General features: G+C 37.1%; 1 protein-coding gene and 1 non-coding gene across 2 annotated transcripts in view; both read right to left on the bottom strand.

The window, feature by feature from the left end:
• The window catches only part of ITFG1 (integrin alpha FG-GAP repeat containing 1), a 340,218-nt gene that overhangs the window by 82,390 nt on the left and 235,843 nt on the right, over positions 1 to 21,985 (bottom strand). Inside the window, exon 13 of the mRNA XM_064581526.1 lies at positions 9,236 to 9,279. Within this exon, the coding sequence (XP_064437596.1) occupies positions 9,236 to 9,279 (44 nt within the window). The remainder of the gene's footprint in view (positions 1 to 9,235; positions 9,280 to 21,985) is intronic.
• Positions 2,895 to 3,001, bottom strand: LOC123856285 (U6 spliceosomal RNA). Its single transcript, XR_006793689.1, has one exon. It is a non-coding gene; the product is annotated as a U6 spliceosomal RNA (small nuclear RNA).

Genomic DNA, 21,985 nt, shown 5'->3' with positions numbered 1-21,985 from the left:
TCAAATAAATCTGTTGTGATCACTAAATATTTGTTGTAGCAAAGGCTGGTGTCTTTTAAGATGGGGAGGTAAAACAGTATCAATTCAGATAATTCGCTTAATCAAAATAAAGGCAAAAGAGAAACATACGTGGCTTATACTTTCTTAAACTATTCCTACACAGAACAAATAAAAGCCTGAGAATATTTCTGATTGAAAAGATGAAAAAAATGTTAAAGACATCTTGTTCTGCTACATATATTATCAAACTGTTTGTAGTAACAACTGGAACATCTGTGTCTCATAATGAGGTATCTCTGAGAACATAAATAAGGGATGTTTTCCCTTTATATCAGGCCTTTGCAGAATGCATTTCTCTTGTGAATAGCTTGTAATTTATTCTCCAAATGTTCAGACTTAACAATGAATATGTGATTGTGGTTAAGAGGTGGTATGGTAAATTTATCAATGAAGACCTATTAAAAAAAGCAAACCAAATTTTAGGAAAAGCTCATTTATTCATACATAAATATTTATTGTGCTACTATGTGTCAGGCCACTGTGTTAGGGAGTTAGGACAGAATAATAAACAAGACCCAGTCTCTCTTTTTCAAGAACCGAACACAGATAATTCACCAACTTACAGAATAGAACTGGTAAGTAGCAGGACCACGCTAAGAAACAATAGGTGTGTCCAATCCTGTGTCATTGGGGAGCCCAGGAATCAGAGGAAATACTGTCTGAAAGCTGACCTGAAGGTCACATGAAGGAATCTAGAAGGTAGAGAAGAGGAGGATTCGGGGTAGAGAAACAACATGCAAGAGGCTGGAGATGAGACAGCATGGCAGAACACAGCAGTACACAGTTGGGAGTGGGTGTGAAGAGGAATGACAAGGGGTAAGGCTGGAGAAGTAAAGAAAATCTCTGTCTCAACAAATTAGGTATGGGCCACTTCCCAAGGACAAAGAAAAGCTGCTGAAGGCTTATATTTCAGAAAGACCACTGTGGTACCTTTTTGAAGGATGGCTCGGATAACTCTGTCAGGCAAGAAAGGATGGTGGCCTGGACTAAAAGATGGTGGGATAGATAGAAGGGAGAGTTAAGGGTTGAGAACAATAATCTAGTAGATCTGGGGGGTAAGGGAAAGGAAAAAGTAACCAAGATAGGGAACATGGGAAGTGGACTGAGTTTTTGTAAGACACTCAGACATACTCAGGAGGGATGGCTGGAAGTAATCAGTATCCAAATGGCAAAAAAAAACCCAAAACAAAACAAAAAACACCAAGCAGGGAAGAGGTTGAGAAAACTTAAAGAATATAACGTAGAGTGAGAAGAGAACTTAGAGGGCGCCTGGGTGGCTCAGTCGGTTAAGCATCTGCCTTCGGCTCAGGTCATGATCCCAGGGTCCTGGGATTGAGCCCCGTGTCAGGCTCCTTGCTTAGTGGGGAGCCTGCTTCTCCCTCTCCCTCTGCCTGATGCTCCCCCTGCTTGTGCTCTCTCTGTGTCAAATATATAAATAAAATCCTTAAAATAAATAAATAAAAAAAAAAAAGAAGAGAACTTAGAATGAAAGCCTGAGAAGCACCAATATTTAAAAGGTGGGCAGAGGAAATGTCCATAAAGGAACTGGGAGAATGGCCAGAGAGGTGGAAGCGGAGCTAGGAGGGGTGAATGTAAAGGAAGCCAAGGAAAGGGGAGTGTCAGGAGAATCAAATGCAGGTCAAATGCAAGATTACAACAGTGGGCTAAGGATATAGAAATAAGTAATTAGAGAGACCCAATGGTGGGCAACTTAAGTTTGGCTGGGAAGAGAAAACAGATTAAGTAGTAGCTGGAGAGGATGTGGGGTTTTAGAAGGTATGCATAGATGCTCTTATGGATAAAAGAGATTTGGGCACTCCTTAAATGCTGAAGGGAAGGCAACAACAGAGAGGCAGAGGTTGAATACACAGGCCAGGGTGAATAAACAGTGGAATGAGGTCCCTGAGAAGGATGTGAGACCCACAGCATAAATGATACATTGATTAGTAAAAAGAAATAACAAAGGGATGGGTGTGTGGATAAAGGGATTACATTTAGTGCCATAGAGGACAACTAACATTGTTAAGTACAAGGCCCTGTGCTAATGTTCTAGGACATACTGGCAGGCAAAATAGATCCTTCCTCTGCCCTCATGGAGCACTTAAAAGGAATATGCATAGATTCTTTTTGTATATAGAGGATTAAAGGACTATTTCCAAACCCTTTGTTCAATGGAAGAGTATTCATATGCCTGCTTATAGACTCATAATCTATAAAGTGGGAAAAGTCACCACCAGGCTTTGGGTAAAAGAATTAGCGGGTGACAGAGAAAGAAGCTACATAATCTCCACTAACATAGAGTATGTTATACTGAAGATAAAAGATTCGAAAAGTTAGTTTGGTATTTAAAGAGAAAAATCAGGAAATAGGAATATAAATATTCTTTGATTCGCAGATGTTTATGTCAGCTTTCACTAAAAATATTGATATCTTTCATCTCCATATTTCATAAACTTATGATACATACTTACATGATAAGAAAAAGTCAAAAATTCAAGTAGACCACTAGTTTTGAAGGCAAAGAGAACACCAGCATTTCTCAAATATTTGGAACTCACTATCCTTACTAAAACAGGGATATTATAGAGGCACAGAAATAACCATTTACCATTGACAAATAATAGCAGACACACTTTTTGAGTACTTATTGTGTATTAGGTCTCTATTATGATTTGCCTACATTAATTCTCCTAATAAAAACCTTAGGAGGGAGTGTGGCAGGCAGAATAATGGTCCCCTCAAGATGTTTTCATCCTAATTCCCAGAACCTGCTGATAAACTTACGTTGCAAAAGGGAATCTGCAGATGTGATTAAGGACTTTTTTTCTTCTCTTACGGACGTGGAACACTTCACGAATTTGCATGTCACCCTTGCGCAGGAGCCATGCTAATCTTCTCTGTATCGTTCCAACTTTAGTGTATCTGCTGCTGAGGCTAGCACACATGATCAAGGATCTTGAGATGGAGAGATTATCTTTGATTATTAAGGTGGGCCCAATGTAATCATTTAGGGTCCTTAAAAGTGAATGAGGAAGGCAGGATGGGTTAGGGTCAGTGATCTGAAGATACTACATGGCTGGATTTGGAGATGGATAGAAGGGCCATGAGCCAAGGAATGTAGGTGGCCTTGAGAAGTGAAAGGCAGGGGAATGGATTCTCCCTAAAGCCTCCAAAGGGAGTCCTGCTCAGTGAAGCGTATTTGGGCACTTGACCTCTGGAAGCGTAAAAGAATATATTTGTGTTGTGTTTTAAGCCACTAAGTTTATGATAATTTGTTACAACGGCAATAGTAAGCTAACATAAATGGGTATAATTAGTTCCCCCATTATATAGATGTGGAGAATGAGGCTTAACAAGAGTTAAATAACTTTCCCAAAGTTACTTAAGATAGTTGAAGAGATTCTGATTTTATATTCTTATTTTTCCTTTGAAGTAGGAAGCAAGGTCAATTACTGAGAACTGGAAGTTGGGGATGGATGTAAGAGGAGACTGGAAAGGATACAAAATAGTTCTTATGAAAAATGGGAGTTTCTGGTCTAATATGTAAAGTCCTTATCTTAGAGATACACATGGCAGAATTTACAGAATACAGGATATGATGGATTTGCCTTAAAATAACCTAAGGGAGGCTGTGAATGGAATTAGTAGGTGAGTATGTATGATGACAGTGCTGAAACTGGGTGGTAGTATGGGCACAAGGAATTTTATTAATCTATACTTTTGTAGATGTTTAAAATTTTTCAAACAAAAGTAAAAAAAGTCAAGGTAAAGAGCAATAAATGACACAAAGGAAGATATATTGATAAAAGCTGTGAAGTAACATGGACAAGAACAACTTTTAAAATTAAGCAACAGAGAACCTATCAGTGGTGACTGAGAAAAAGTGGGATAGGGAATGAGGGTCAGGGAAGGTGAGAAAGAGGGATAAGGGGCACAAAAATTTTTGTTATGATATATATTTCATTATATTGGTATTTTTTATATATATCCATTTAAATATATGTAGTGTATATATATGTACAATATATACATAACATCAAACTGAATATGATCATTATGTACAGTTTATTGCATGTCAAATTATACTGCAATAAAGCTGTAAGAAATAAAAATAAAGCAATACTGGGCGCGCCTGGGTGGCTCAGTCGTTAAGTGTCTGCCTTTGGCTTAGGTCATGATCCTAGGGTCTTGGGATCGAGCCCTGCATTGGGCTCCCTGCTTGGCAGGGAGCCTGCTTCTCCCTCTTCCTCTGCCTGCCACTCCCCCTCATGCTCTCTCTCTGTCAAATAAATAAAATCTAAAAAAAAAAAAAAAAAAAATAAAGCAATACTGGTAAAAATGCAAGGAGTTTCTGGTCTGACATGTAAGGAGCTTGAAGTCATGACTCCTGTCCTCACAAAAGCAACAAAAAAAGCTGAAGAAAGTAAAAAGCAACTCTCCTTAGATTCAGAGAACTGAGGTCACAGGGCAAACTGCTACCCTGAAAACGGGAGAGGGGTGGATACAGAGAATCAATCACAGCTTACTGGGAGCGGAGGCCTAGAAGCAGGAGACTGAAACTGGAGCCAGTATGCTAGGATACTTAAACTGTAATTGAGAAATTGCTGGAAGCTCAATATGAACTAGCTTGAGAATTCAAAACTCTGGGGGAGGGAAGGAAGCAGTCTTAGAGGAGGTCCACATAAAAGTTTTACCTCCAGAATTCCACCAGATTCTTGGGGGAAGACTGGAAAACAAAACAACTCTCATGCTTCTAGCATACGAAGGGGAAGTAAGCATTCTGAAATATGCCCAGATCTCTTTATTCTTAACACCTTGCCCTCAGGAGAAAACTATTACCAAAACTTTACCAAAGCTTAAGTGACTTGGGTTCTACCAAAACCTTTCCAACATGGGGGGAAAGGAAATGCCTAACTTTAGCCCCCTCTCACCTTCCTGTCCTGTCTTAGGGGGAGGGGAAGCTAAGAAGCACTTGAGAACGTCACATCCCAGGGACACAGGCTCACTAAAAGTCCAAGACCCAATCACAGGACTATAAGTTGCATATTCTTTTTTTTTTTTTTTTTAAAGATTTTATTTATTTATTTGAGAGAGAGAGAATGAGAGACAGAGAGCACGAGAGGGAAGAGGGCAGAGGGAGGAGACCCCCTGCTGAGCAGGGAGCCGATGCGGGACTCGATCCCGGGACTCCAGGATCATGACCTGAGCCGAAGGCAGTCGCTTAACCAACTGAGCCACCAAGGCGCCCTATAAGTTGCATATTCTACCCCTGTTCCTTATCACCACATCAATGGGCTCCTGTCTAATAATGGGATTACAGCTAAAAGCATTGCAAGCCTCAGACTCTGTTTAAGTATAAGTTTGTAGGGAAACACAAAGACAACAGGGGAGACAAAAAGCCAATTTAGAAAAATGCTGCCTCTGAGAGCACAGCTACCACAAACAGAAAATACAGTTGTTAGAGTTATCCTCGCCAGATAGACATAAAACCTCATTAATAAAGGCCCATCTGCGTCAGTTCTGGTTTTCAACAGAAGATTTCAAGGCATGCTAAAAGGCAGAAAACAAAGTTTGAATAGAGAAAGCAAGCATAGGTACCAGATTCAGTTATGGCAGGAATGTTGGAATTATCAGACCAGAAATTTAAAATAACTATGATTAATATGTTAAGAGCTCTCCTGGAAGAAGTAGACAACATGCAAAAATAGATTAATATAAGCAGAGAGATGGAAACTCTTTTTTTTTTTTTTTAAGATTTTATTTATTTATTTATCAGAGAGAGAGAGAGAGATCACAAGCAGGGGGGAGCAGCAGGCAGAGGGAGAAGCAGGCTCCCTCCTGAGCAGGGAGCCCGCTGCGGGACTTGATCCCAGGACCCTGAGATCATGACCTGAGCCGAAGGCAGAGGCTTAACCAACTGAGCCACCCAGGCGTCCCGAGATGGAAACTCTTAAGAATCAAATAGAAATGATACAAATAAAATACTATAATAGGAATGAGGAATGCCCAGACACAGATGAACAAAGAATCAGTGAGCTTGAAGATCAACAGAAACTTCCAAAACTGAAACACACAGAGAAAAACTAATGAAAACAAGAAAAATACCTAAAAATCTATACCTATGCATATCATATTCAATCAGCAGAAAACCAAAGACAAAGAGAAAATCCTGAAAGTAATCAGAGAAAAAGAATGGGAGGAAAGAGGACTAGGAATCTATATAAGACTGATACAATTAAGAATGCTTATTTCAGGGGCGCCTGGGTGGCTCAGTCGTTAAGCATCTACCTTTGGCTTAGGTCATGGTCCTGGGGTCGTGGGATAGCGCCCCACATCTGGCTCCCTGCTCTGCGGGAGGCCTGCTTCTCCCTCTCCCACTCCCCCTGCTTGTGTTCCCTCTCTTGCTATGTCTCTGTCAAACAAATAAATAAAAATCTTAAAGAACCCCCCCCCCACCGCAGTATTCATATTTAAAAAAAAAAAGAATGCTTATTTCAGGTTGAAGACCATGAACCAGTTGTGGTACCAATATGCGAAGCTGTTTATTTTTTTCCTTCAGAAGTGCCCAGGAGCCTAGATCTAGTACTGAACAAGGTAGATAGCTGGACTAACCCAGGGCTGTAATTCTGCTAGGCAGGCATAGTGGAAGGAGAGTGCTTTATGGGAGTTAAAAGCAATGGCAGGAGTGAGGCTCTGTATGGCAGCTAAAGGAGGAAGGTAAAGGCAAGAGGTCAAGAGACTAATGGTCTTTAAAGATGTACAGGTATAGTAACGGGAGAGGGCTGGGAATATAGGTTGTGGTCAGATAGCTGAATGGACGGCATTATAATTTCAAAAGTAAAATAGTTCTGGTAGATAAGGTCCACAGTGTGGCCTGAGATTTTCAAAATGGAGATGAAGGAATTTGGGTGGGACTGGTTTCTGACTTGAATAATTCTTTCCTCTCTCCATGTATCAGATAGGATACATGTATCAGGTGGGAGCATACTGGCAGCAGAAGAGCTATTCAACTCATAAATCAACTCAAGTGGTAAAGAATATCACATTAGATGCATTTACCCTCTTAGTCTCACACAGGGTCATACCTAAAATAATACTTTCTGCCATGATCAAGTGGATCTAATGTCAATATGAAGAAGGCCCACTTTTTCATAAAATAATAATAATTTTACAAGTGGGCACACATTTGATATATGGAAAACTGGGGAAGTATAGTGTGTATTTGTTTCTTTTCGGTTGTCATGAAACTGTGATCTATGATATCAGTGGGGAAGGAAAATGATCTATGTGAAGGCAGTTCAACAGGATCTGAACTTCAAAGAAAGTAATAAACGGACGAATGGGAGGCAGATGTGTCACCTGCAAAAAAGCCCAAAGGCGCTGGACTGTTAGTGTAATCACTGTAAGAACAGCTCTGCATGCTGAATTTTACTTACATGGCTTTCTAAATGATTCTGTTCTCCCTACAATTAAAATTCCTTTTATTTTAAGATAAAGAGAATGGAAGCATTATTGATCTTAGAAGTATAACCTGCCTTATCATGCAACCTTTCCTATCACCTTTTCTGCCAGAACTTGTGGGTAAAATGAGTTGGTTCCATTTCAATGTTTTAAAGTTCTTTGTTTGATCATGTAATGAATATGGTCAATGACAGAAAGGAAGAGGAACAAAAGGTCTGAACATTTCACAGACTGGGTAGACAATACCTAAATAACCAAATTAATTTTAGCCTCTGATTAATTACATCTACACTTTAAAAAATTTTAAAAAACAGACTTTATTTTTTAGAGCAGTTTTAGATTCACAGCAAAATTAAGGGGCAAGTACAGAGATTTCCCCTATATCTTCTGCATTCCCCTCCCCATAGTCTCCCCCACTATATATCTACCTTTTTATAATGATATGAAAGCAGATGGATTTGACCAGGCACTTACATACATTCATAATGGATATGGTGATGCATTGTCTAGATTTTCTCTTCAGGACTGAGGCAGTTATTTCCTGAGCTGCTCCAAGTGTTGGCTGATGAGAGTTCACAGCTGGGTTCCCACCTGGAAACTGTTTTCGGCCAAAGGGAGCTGGCTCCTACCAATTATAATCCTTTCCTGGGGACTGCATGCACGCAGTGTCTGACTGATAGAGGAATACAAAGGCCTGGCTCCTCTGCCTCTATTTGGGCCATCTCTGAAGGGCCATCCTAGCTTCACAGCTCCCCACGCGTCACAGACCAACTTCTTCTGCTAATCTTCCTTTCCTTACTACTTCATAGCTGTTGCTCCTGAGTTGAGTCTAAATTAAGTCTCTGCATGCAAATCTGGGTCAGGGTCTGTTTCCATGTGTCTTAAATATGTAATTTCCCAACCATACACACAATGTTGGTCATGTAGTGCTTAACTGGGGTAGTAAAAGTATGATGCTATTATCAGAACATCTAGCTTTGTGTTCTAGTTCCACTCCTTAATAGCTCTATGACTTTGGGCAATTTAATTTTTCTGAGCCTCAGTTTCCTCATCTTTACATGGAAGTAATTCCTTATGAAACAATGGTTACTATGAGGACCCAAGCAGGGATATACCAACACATGCGGGAGCGTGCACACACACACACACACACACTCAAAATATAATGTAATATTCTTATTACGATTTACATGTACTGGCAATTTCAAAAACAAAGCCTAATTATTTTTACACTTCGTTATTTCACTGAAACATTCCATTAGACAGTAAGTCAATATTAAGACTATACAAAAAAAAAATTCATTGTCTACTATATGCTTGACCCTGTGCTATGTACCATGTATACAAAGATGAGAGCTTTCTTGACCTCAAGGGATTCCAGTCTAGGGTAGAGAGGCATTTAATACAAACAGAAGTGAGTTCAAGTATTATATATGCCAAAATGGCAGTAGTATGCCCAGAAATAATGGGAGGGGTGCTTATTTTTCCAAGGTATCAGAAAAGGCTTCATAAAGGAGGTGAACCTTGAGGTGAGAGTTTTTTAGACAAGGTATCTTATTCCTTGTAAAAAGTAAAGTTCTTTTGAGCACTGAAGGATACTTTAGTCACTTCTAAATAATAACAATTTGAGTGTAACCTATAACTATTTTGTGTATATATACTATGCAGGGAATTTTCACAGAAAATTTTACAACTGAGAATTAAGTTTACTTACTGTTATCTTACGAGGACAGTCATTAGAACAGAGACCACTGAGAACTGTGGAAAAATAAGAAAAGGCCATTATTACTGTTATAGCCTAAGCTTATATTTAAAGTGAACTCTAATTTCCCCCCCATAATCTATTAATATGCTCTACTGAGTCATAATCACAAGCAGAAACCAATTCAATTCCTTTAGATATGAGTAAATCAAGTTTCTGTTGTTCACTTTATACCAATATTTTAAAAGCATTTATTAAGCAGTTAAGATGCTGTTTTGTGAAATATATAGGTGAGATAATTAATTAGAGTCACATCATACCATACCTACCGTTAGTTCTATTTTCCAAGTGGTTAGCTAAATTCCAAGGATGACTTAGATTCTGACAGAGAAGTGCCAAATGCAAACCAATTAAAATGTATACTGAGAAAAACACATTTAGCATTCTGTATCTCAAATTAGACTTTTTCCACTTATCTAGTCAAAGTTTCTGGGTCAAAGATTTTGGGCACCCTTGATAACTATTATGGAGAACACAACTATAAAAGAATTGATGGGTTTATAACAAGTATACAAAAATAATTTAATGACACGTTTATCCTATAATCACCAAAAAAGGAAAGGTTAGAATGTCTGAATATTCTTTGTATAAGTAACAGTTTTGAAATATAATTTTATTACCATCCCTTCATGTGAAGTGCCATCTTTGAAGGAAGAGGACATTATATGCCATTAAGTATTCTATATGTTATGCATTAAAGAGAGATGGCTGACATTTGTGCTCAGTAAGCATGAATTATCTCAATAATAATTATAAATATTTTTTAATTCAAACATATCCATAGGAAAAAGGTATCTTACATTTATTTATATTCTATGAATGTGAAATGACAATCATTATAACAGAAATACTTAGGCTGGGCATATAAAGTATAGACAAAGTTTATAAAGTATATATAAAGTATATACAAAGACACCAAAAAAATGAGCATGATATACTTCATCACAAAGGAAGATACCTGCTCATTTGCTATAGTACAATTACACGAACTACAATCTGAGGAAACATTGAAATAAATGTTTTACATTTGCAAAACAGTTTTCAGTGTTTAAGTTTCTTACCCAGCACAGTACCTGGTTCTCACTCTTTTATTCTCCCAGCTTTCCATGACCTAATTTCTCCCTCTCCTTTGTTTCTCTTCCCTGAACTCCAGGCAGATATTGGTACTTCATTTTTTCTTGTCACAAAATATTTTCATAAACTTAATTTAAACAATATCTTGCTGAATAATTATTTTCTCACAAGTCTATCTTTGTACTAGTATGTAAGCTCTGCATCATTTTATTATTTTCTCAGGTTCTAACCCAATGTATTTGCTCAATAAGTACTTGTTGAAGGAGGAAAAAGATGGATTATTCAATAAATGGTACTGGATAATTGGCTACTTGGAGGAAAATAAAGTTAGACTTTAATTCAACACAAAAAATTACATTTGGCAAGGACACAAATAATATAAGGAACTATTATATTTTAATAATAGAAAGACAACCCAATTAAACAATGGGCAAAGGATCTGAATAGGCATTTCTCCAAAGAAGATATAGAGATATACAAACCTCATGAAAAGATGTTCAGCATCATTAGCAATCAGGGAAATGGAAACCAAAATCACAACGCAATGCACATTTGCAACATCCAAGAGGTGGAAGTAACCCAAATAAATGTCTGAAGAATGAGTGGAAATAAATAAAATGTGGTATATATATACAATAGAACATTATTTGGCTTTAAAAAGAAATCCTGTCACATGTAACAACATGGATGAAACTTGAGGACATTATGCTAAGTGAAACAAGCCAGTCACAAAAAGACAAATACTGTATGATTCCATTTATATAAGGTATCTAAAGTAGTCACATTCATACAAACAAAAAGTAGAATGGTGGTTCCCAGGGGTTAAGGGTGAGGAGAAGAGAGGTGGTTGTTAAATGGGTATAGAGTTTCAGATTTGCAAGATGAAAAAGTTCTGGAGGTCTGTTTCACAACAGTGTGAATATACGTAACATTACTGACTGCACATTTAAAAATGGTTAAGATGGTAAGTTTTATTTATTTATTTTTTAAAAAGATTTTATTTATTTATTTTGACACAGAGAGAGAGACAGCAAGAGAGGGAACACAAGCAGGGAGAGTGGGAGAGGGAGAAGCAGGCTTCCCGCTGAGCAGAGAACCTGATGTGGGGCTTGATCCCAGGACCCTGGGATCATGACCTGAGCCGAAGGCAGATGATTAACGACTGAGCCACCCAGGCGCCCCAAGAGGTAAGCTTTATGTTATGTGTTTTTTTTTTAACCACAACAAAAAACTGCTTAAGATGGTAAAAAAACAAAACAAAATGAAATAAACTCCGAAGACACCATTTCACACCCATTAGGATGGGTATAATCAAAAAGTCAGATAATAACCAATGTTGGTGAGGATGTAGAGAAATGGGATCCCTCACATGTTTCTGGTGGGGATGTAAAATGGTCTAGCTGCTTTGGAAAACAATCTGGCAATTCCTTAAAAGGGTAAACATAAGAGTTCCCATTTAACCCAGCAATTCCATTCCTAGGTATATCTCAAGAGATATTAAAATAGAGAAATTAAAATATATGTCCACATGAAAGCTTGTACATTAATGTTCACAGCAGTATTATTCATAATAGCCAAAATTCATCAACTGATGAATGGATAAACAAGATGTGGTATATTCATATAATGGAATATTATTTGGCAATACTACATGGATGATCTTGAAAACATGGTAAGTGAAAGAAGTCAGTCACAAAAGACCATACTTTATATGATTCCATATATAGGAAATGTCTGGGACAGCCAAATCTATGGACACAGAGAGTAGTGGGCCTAGGGCTGGGGTGGGTTGGGGTGAGAATAGGAGATTGAAGGTGATTACTAAAGGGTATGGGGGTTTCTTTTGTGGTAATAAGCATTTCTAAAATGGATTGTGGGGGCGCCTGGGTGGTTCAGTTGGTTAGGCGACTGCTTTCGGCTCAGGTCATGATCCTGGAGTCCCTGGATCGAGTTCCGCATCGGGCTCCCTGTTCGGCAGGGAGCCTGCTTCTCCCTCTGACCCTCCCCCCTCTCATGTGCTCTCTCTCTCTCATTCTCTCTGTCTCAAATAAATAAATTAAGTCTTTAAAAAAAAAAATGGATTGTGGTGATGGTTGCACAATTCTGTGAATATGCTCAAAGCCACTGAAGTGGGTGAATAGTATGGTATGTGAATTATATCTCAAAGCTGTTACAATACAAAAAAGACATAAAAATTTACAAAACTAATGACAAGGGGGTAAACTTCCTTTTAAACAAACATTACAAAGCCATACTATTGCTCATATACAAAGAGCTTCTAGGTATGCATTCAAAGATGATAATCCAATAGAAAACAAAGGATATCAAGAAGCAATATCCAGAAGAGAAAATGCAAATAATTAAAGACATAAACAAAAACATTCAGCCTCACCAGTCAGGGAAAAAAAAATCAATTTTATACCTAACAGGCAAAAAAGAGAAGACCAAGAAAAATGTCTGTAGGAAAAACAATAAAATCAAAGATAAATGACAAACTAGGAAAAATATTTGTAGCACATAAAACCAAGGATTAACTTCCCTAATATATACTACAGTGCATTTATAAATGAGACAATGAAAAAAGACAAGGACTAAACGTTTGTAGAAATAAAAATACACATGACTCTTAGACATATGAAAAGATGCTGAACTTTACTCAGCATAAGAAAAATGCAAAATAAAAGCGAAAATACCTTTCACTTACGTGATTGGCAAAATCAAGAACAATTGGCTTCACCATTGGCTGGTGAAGGTGTTAGGAAATACGCATTCTTTTTTTTTTTTTTTTAGATTTTTTTTTAAATTTATTTGCGAGAGAGAATGAGAGACAGAGAGCACGAGAGGGAGGAGGGTCAGAGGGAGAAGCAGACTCCCCACAGAGCAGGGAGCCCGATGCGGGACTCGATCCCGGGACTCCAGGATCATGACCTGAGCCGAAGGCAGTCGCTTAACTGACTGAGCCACCCAGGCGCCCAGGAAATACGCATTCTTATATACTGTAGATAAAAGGGTAAATTGATACAATTTCTATGAAGCGACATCTGTTAAAATAAAAAAATGTATACTATAAAGTTCAAAACCAGGCAGAATTAATCGGTGGTATTGGAAATTAAAACAGTGGTTACTTTTAGGTAAAGTGTTAGTAACTAACAGGGGAACATGAGGAAGCTTCTGGTTGCTGGTTATATGTGTTTCTTGATCTGGGTGTAATTACATGGGTACATTTTATTTTGTGAAAATTTACAGGCTTGTGTACTTAGGTATACTTTTCTGTATGTCTATTTCAATAATTGTTTATTTAAAACATTCACATGTTATTTTTTAATAATGCCATTTTTAGAAATTTATCCTACAGGATATTCTCTGTGGCATTATTTATAATAACAACAACAAGGGATTGAATAGCCTTGATATCTTTTTTTTTTTTTTAGCCTTGATATCTTTTTAAAAGAACTCATTAAATTATGTTGTATCCATACTACGTGGTACTATTCAGTAGTTAAAATATTGAGGCAGTTCTAGATTATACTGCCGTGGTATAATCTCCAAGATATGTTGTTAAGTGAAGAAAGCCTAGAACAATCATTTATGTAAAATAAAAGTATATACACATATATGCTTGTATATACATAAAATATTTTGGAGAAACACAAAAAAGTTGTCTTTGGGAAAAGGAATTGGACCAGTGGGAGATGGGTGAAAGGGAGACTGACTTTTTACTATTTACTCTTGTATTTTTTTCATAATTGGCATGTATTACTTATCTTAAAGACCAAATTTATTAATGAAATAAAAATTTAGAGCTCTCAGATGAATAGGTACTGAATTGGACAGTGTCATATGCTGGTGGGAATGTAAATGCCTGTATCTTTTGGGAATGGTAATTTGGTATTATTAATTAACATTAAAAACACAGCCCCTCAACTCACTGATTTCATGTCTGTGAAATATTGGAAACCACCTATGTATCTACTGAGACAAAATACTAGGTAAATTGTGGAACATGTACAGTGTTATGGAATGACACGGAGCTATTAAAAGAATAAAGGACATCTGGGCTCTTTCTATATTCTGGCTATTGTGGACATTGCTGCTATAAACATTGGTGTGCATGTGTTCCTTCGAATCACTATACTTGTATCTTTTGGATTAAAAAAATGACATCTTGCCATTTGCAATGACATGGATGGAACTAAAGGGTATTATGCTATGCGAAATAACTCAGTCAGAGAAAGACAAATACCATATGATTTCACTCATATATGGAATTTAAGAGACAAAACAGATGAACATAGGGGAAGGGAAGGAAAAATAAAAAAAGACAAATCAGACAGGGAGACAGACCATTAAAGACTCTTAACTCTAGGAAACAATCTGAGGGTTGCTGGAGAAGAGGGGGGTTGGGGGAACTGGGTGATGGGCATTAAGGAGGGCACATGATGTGATGAGCACTGGGTATTATATGCAACTGATGAATCACTAAATTCTACCTCTGAAACTAAATTAAATAAGCTCTTCCTTCACTCCCCCACACCCCCAAAGAAGAATGAAAGAGACCTGTAACTGCTGACTTGAAAGAGTGTTTATGCTCTCTTGCTAAGGTAAAAAAAACAAGACGCAGGCAAAAATGTTTAGTAAGATTCTATTTACAAACGTATGTGTTGGATGCATCTCACAGACATAATGCTAAGGTAAAGAAACCAGAGGCAAAGAGTATAATACTGTATGCTTGCTGTTATATGACATTCAAAATAGGGAAAATGAATCTGTGGTGACAGAGATCAGAACAATGGATATACTTTTTCAGGGAGTATTGACTGGGTTGGGGGGCCTTCTGGGGTACTGCAAATATTTTATCTTGGTCTGGGTGTGAGCTATAAGGAGGTATACCTTTGTAAAATTTCACCAAGCTGTAGACTTTTACCTTTTTTCCTCTATACACCCATCACTATAACCATTCTTATCACCTCACACCTACATGCCAAGGTGGTCACCCTGGATCTGACCTTTTCATTATGTACATCCATTTTTTTTTCCCCCTCTGAACATTGCTGCAAAATTTATATTCTTTTTTTTAAATTTTATTTATTTATTCATGAGAGACAGAGAGAGAGAGAGAGAGAGGCAGAGGGAGAAGCAGGCTCCCAAGAAGCAGGGAGCCCGATGCGGGACTCGATCCCAGGACCCTGAGATCATGACCTGAGCCGAAGGCAGACGCCCAACCATCTGAGCCACCCAGGCGCCCCTGCAAAATTTATATTCTTAATTCACACAGTTATGTGAACAAAGGATCAATTTGATGAAAAATGTAAGGAGTAAGTGTGATCATTTTATGTGTCAACTTGACTGGACCATGGGGTGCCCAGATAATTGGCCAAAAAATTATTCTAGATATTTCTGTGTAAGCAGTTTTGGATGAGATTAATATTTAATTGGTAAAATGAGTAAAAGAGATTGCTCTTCATAATGTTGATGGGCCCCATCCAATCAATTGAAGGCCTGAATAGAACAAAAGTCTGACCCTCTCCTAAGTAAGAATTCTCTGGCCAGATGGCCTATATATTAGAATATCAGGTTTTCCTGCCTGACAAACTCTCTCTCCCTCCCTCCCTGTCCCTTCCCCCCCCCTCTATATAATTGGTTTTGTTTCTCTGGAGAACCCCAACTAATACAGTAAGTTTCTGCAATTATTGGATCACTGACAATCTTCTCTTTGCCATAAATGCCCATTCATCAATGGATACCATCAATATTCTCCCTGAAGGTGAATTAATTTCTACTTCTTACTATCTGCTCGTTCTCTATTCCTGTGATCATGGCCTTCCACCTGGAATGTTGTGCTACTACCCATTTTGGTTGTTCCATCTTTCTGGAACTAGGTTCTCACCTATCATTTTCACAGAAGCCTTCTTTGATCTCAATAATCTTATAGCACATATAATTCAAGTATAAAGCACTTTTCACTGTTCTTTAGCTATATTATATTACATGCATACATCTTCCTCTTGCAAGTAGACAGATTCCTGTTAGCAATGTAAATAGTAGTTTCCAAAACCACCTTCACACACACACACACACACACACGTGCACACACATATTTTGTAACAGCTTTCAGATATAATTCACATTTTGAGATAGATTCACCCATTTACAGTGTCCTATTCAGTGGTTTTTAGTGTATTCCCAGAGTTGTGCAACCATCACCATAATCACCATAATCACCTTTCATCACTTCTAAAAAGAAACCCTGTACCCTTAGCTATCATGCCCTAGTCCTCTTATTCCCACCCTCAGCCCAAAGCAACCACTATAATCATCTACTGTGTCTACATACTTCTCTGAATATTTTGAGGATATTATAGAAAAAATTCAAAAATGTAGAGAAGAAAATAAAAATCACTTGTGATCCAACCATCCAGATATTCTTACCAGTTTGTTGTAAGATAGCACACTGTCATACTGAATGTGTCCCCCCAAAGTTCATAGATTGAGTTCTAACCTCTGGTGCTGTCATACTTGGAGATGGGGCCTCTAAGGAAAAATTAAGGTTAAATGAGTTTTTAAGGGTGGAGTATTGATCTGATAGGATTAGTGTCCTTATAAGAAGAGACATGAGAGAGCTTGCTCTCTTGCTCTCTCTCTCTCTCTCTCACTCACTGCATGCACAAAGTGGAGGTCATGTGAGCACCCAAGGAGATGGAGGCCACCTATAAGCCAAGAGGCCTCAGAATGAAACCTACTTTGCTGGCACCTTGATCTTGGAATTCCCAATCTCCAGACTATGAGAACCAAATTTCTCTTGTTTAGGCTGCCCAGCCTGTGTACAGTACTTTGTTATGGCAGCCTGAGTAGACTAATATGCATACTTAAAAAATTTACATATGTGAGGGCGCCTGGGTGGCTCAGTTGGTTAAGCCACTGCCTTCGGCTCAGGTCCTGATCCTGGAGTCCAGGGATCGAGTCCCGCATCGGACTCCCTGCTCGGCGGGGAGTCTGCTTCTCCCTCTGACCCTCCCCCTTCTCATGCTCTCTCGCTCTATCTCATTCTCTCTCTCAAATAAATAAATAAAATCTTTACAAAAAAAAATTTACATATGTGAAATCATGCTACACGTAATTTTGTAATCTTCTTTTTGGTTAACATAATACAATCTTTTCCTACATTATTAAATATGCTTCTATCACATAACTACATGGTATTCCACTGTATGTATGGATAGATAGATATATGCATAAAAATACATACCAATTCTTGGGGCACCTGGGTAGCTCAGTTGGTTAAGTATCTGCCTTTGGCTCAGGTCATGATCCCAGGGTCCTGGGACTGAGCCCCGCATCGGGCTCCGTGCTCGGTGGGAAGTATGTTTCTCCCCTGCCCCTCCACCTCTGTTGTTCTCTCTTTCTCTCGCACGTGCGCACATGCGAGATAATAAAGAAGTATATATATAAAAAATACACACCCATTCTTATTAGGACATTTAGGTTCTCCTCCACTCTATAATCCAACTTTTTGTCCTCTTAAAAATACCATTGGGAAGATCATCTTTACAGAAATGGTATATTATACACAAATCTTTGGCACATCTCTGATAATTTTCTTGGAATAACTACAGAATTAGAATTATTTCTGGGATCAATCTTAAAGCTTTTGGTGAGTATACTGAAATTATCCTTAAGAAAGGTTATCAAGAATCTTTTTTTAAAATATTATTTATTTATTTATTTATTTATTTATTTATTTATTTATTTATTTATTTATTTAACAGAGACAGAGAGAGAGCACAAGTAGGCAGAGCAGCAGACAGAGGTAGAGGGAGAAGCAGGCTCTCCGCCGAGCAGGGAGCCCGATGTGGGGCTCGATCCCAGGACCCTGGGATCACGATCTGAGCCAAAGGCTTAACGGACTGAGCCACCCAGGCACCCCTCAAGCATCTTTTTAGTAAACATTCACTGATCTGGTAACTGCCAAACTCTGAACAGGAATTTGCTTTCATATATGCTCTTCCTTAATCCTCACAGAAAGATTGTGAGATACATTTAGCTGATTCCCACAATCTTTTTTTTCTCAGAAAAGGAAACTGAAGCTTGGGCCAGTATATCACTCAAGGTTACAAAACAAATGGAGCTCTTATGAAAAACACGTGGCCACTAGACACTAACTCATTTAAAAAACACATTATCCTACTTTTATGGGAGATGGAAAAATCGATGAAGCAGTGGATTATTTTATTTTCTGTACAAGATAAATTGTGTCTTGTTTAGCATAGCTGAGAGTATTTATTCAAAATTATATAATAGTCTGTTTCATTTTGTATATAGGAAGCTAAAAATTGGGTTCCTATATCTATTTCTGTTTTTTATAAGATTTCCTCTCTCAAATTTGAAGTTTCATATTATAGCAATAGGATCAAGAGATTATTTAAATATATCATACCTATATACATATATGTTATATATATTATACATACATATGTCTTATAAAAGGAGATGTCTACATAATACAAATAGAATATGCATTTCCTTGTTTTCTGCAAGCACAGTTGCAAGAAGGAATGGTAATAATCCTTGAGCCTAATTAATATTCTGGTTGATAATATTGTTTAATTAGGAATTCAGAACTCCTAAATACTATTATAAAGGTTAACCTGTTCTTAGCCTGAAATTATTATTTCATCTACAGAACAACCTGACTTTTTTCCCAGTGACATGGATCTAGTAACTGCAGCAGGCAGGGAAGACTCAGACTGTATGATTTCTGGGCTCTACTAGCTCTGTATATTTGACATGAGGCAGAAAAACAATGTCTTTAGCTACTTTCAGTAATTAGATTGCTTTCTCAAAGAATATATAGAAGAGTGGAATTTTACTTTTAGCTTTGGCTTTATCACTAAATCCCTCTGTTTTCCCTTTATGTTTCCAATCAGTAAAAAGGGACACAACTACTCACATACACACTTCTATCTTCTTCCTCTCTTGGGTTAATAAAGTTAAAAAAAAAAGTCTGGAAAGCATTAGGTTTCTTCAAATGTACAGGCTATATTAGGAAAATTTTTATTTTTATTTCTCTACTATATTTTCTGTATATTAATATGACAGGCTCATCAGTACAGTTTAAATCATAGCTTATTAAAATTATATACAACTTCAAAAAGAAAGGAAGAACTGAATTAAATGCTGAGAAACACAATATAGCATAAAATTTTATATATATGTTAGTATTTTATCTTGTTATTAATAAGGTTTTTTTTTTGTTAGTTTCTGTTCATATCAGATTAATTATACCAAGTTTACAGGTCATGAATGTTCATCAAGAATAAATCCAAAGCAACTATTTGATACCAACACTGGCTAAAATCTGTAAGATCAGCTCCTTTCAAGCATCCTATTTATACAGTACAGGAAATTTCGTCAAGTGTGTGAGCCAGTGCAAAGTGTGGGCATGGGCAAATCACTTCACTTCTCTGTTTTACAGTTTTAGAAAAATCTTTAAAATAATACGATTGGATAAAATAATTTTTAAGGCTTATAAAAACTCCCATATCCTGTGATTCCAAACTGGTTTCTGTCTTGCTAGTAGATAGTTTCAGGTGCTTAACATTCTGCCCCAGCACAGAAGGAAGCAGTCTGGTTTTAAAGAGTGCTCTGTTTATGTTTGTTCACATATGTCAGAAATGCAGAGCAGAACCAGGAGTATAACTTATTTTGTAAGCTAGTTTTCTGCTTTCTCTTTCTGTAATATGCAAGATCGTACTATTTTAAAAAGTTATACATTCTAATGTGTTTCCACTGAAAGTCATCATATATAGGTATTATTATATGAGACAATTCATGTAAAACATTTGGCAGGGGGCCTGGTACATGATAAAAAATAAATATTGGCTACTGTTATTTGTTTGTTTTTAAATGAATTGTGGTTTCTGTAATTCTGAATTCCAGTATTTAGAAGTATCAGTTTTCACTGCCACAGCTTCTTTTGGTTTGCCTGAAACTTTGGGAACCACCAGAAGCTAGCAGAGAATGCTCAGTGCTTATAGTATTTATATCTAATAAGTGGCAAAGGGCATAGCTTTTAAAAATACTCTTCCAGATTTTCCAGATGTTTTATAACTGCCTTATTTTGTAATCAGAAAGCAAAACAAGTGCTAAACCAAAACTTTACTACTAAAAAAAAAGGAATAATGCTTTAAAATTCTCTTGCATAATCAAAAAAGTAAAAGGGTAGATGCTGATGGTGTTTTTCCAAATGTCACCCTGAAATTACAATTTTAAGACTCCGTAACGTCAAGCTTAAGAACAAGTAAAAAGTACCAGTAGTCTATTAATTCAGTGCAAGAACGTAATATCCTCAGTGACATCAGAATAAAAATTCCATCCTTTGTGCTTTAGTCAGAAAAAAAAAAAACACCAAACAAACCAAAAACCCACTCCTAAGTGCTCCAAGGCAGAATTTATTATTAATTACAGCAAAAGCTCACTTCCTAGAAGTGAGACAGTTACATTTTTTTATATAAAACTATATGGTTTTAAGTAAAACATTTTTCTTACGCAACTGCAACAACAACTGGGAAGGTGTGCTAAAATAAAGAGCCCAAATGGAAAATGAAATTTCACAGGGTAGATACTGGTATACAATTCCAGCCTTCCACTATTTGTGTTTTTCACCACTGGGAGCTTCTGGAAGTATCTCTGTTTCTCATTTCAAGTGTCAGTGAATGGTTTCCTACTAACTAGCTGATCTTGGCTGAACCAGTCTAATTTTTAGAAGTTTAAGAATTTTATCCATTTCATAAACTTTTATAAATTATTAGTATGTATTTGTAACCATATTGCAAAATCCCATATAGATTTATTGTAACATTTTATAATAGCCTTTTAAATAAACTATTTTAAAAAGTAATTTTTAATACCCTTAGACTTTTAAAACTATAGTTGTTATAAAAAAGATTAATGGAATATAGAAAATAGTCCATTCACTGAATTAAATGAAAACCTGTAATTAAAATACTTAATGAGCTATTTGAAGTACTGGTTACTAGTAGATTAAATTAGTTTAAACATGACTAATGGAATGTACAATTCCTAAGTTTTCTTTAAAATGACAATGCATAGGATCCTTTTTTTTTTTTTTAAGATTTTTTATTTTTAAGTAATCTCTACACCCAAGGTGGGGCTTGAACTCACAACCTTGAGACTGAGAGTCTGGGAAAGGGAGAAGTGGGCTCTTTGTGGAGCAAGGAGCCTGATGCGGGGCTTGATCCCAGGACCCTGGGATAGTGCCCTGAGCCAAAGGCAGATGCTTAACCAACTGAGCCACCCAGGTGCCCCTTAAGATTTCATGTTAAAACACATTATACATTATAGCTCATGTATCCTTAAAGATATTTTAAAGTATAGCTTTGTGATTCAGTTTACATTAGCTACTTCACACACATGTCAAAACCAAAAAATAGCAATAATCATGCATAAATACTGGAACACTAAACCACTGTGCAGGCTGGGAGAAGGATGAGTAGAATAAAATCAAAGCTATAAAGGTCAATACTGTATAATGGTTTTAGTAGCATTTAAAATGAAAAGTCCAGTGTTGTGAGGCTTTCCTCCTGGGGAAGGAAGCAGGACCATGCCTTA

The sequence above is a fragment of the Mirounga angustirostris genome, unplaced genomic scaffold, assembly GCF_029215605.1.
Source record: "Mirounga angustirostris isolate CCGP_5_RB_7025 unplaced genomic scaffold, mMirAng1.0.hap1 SCAF_16, whole genome shotgun sequence".
NCBI lineage: Eukaryota > Metazoa > Chordata > Mammalia > Carnivora > Phocidae > Mirounga > Mirounga angustirostris.
This window is presented reverse-complemented; position numbering and strand designations above follow the sequence as displayed.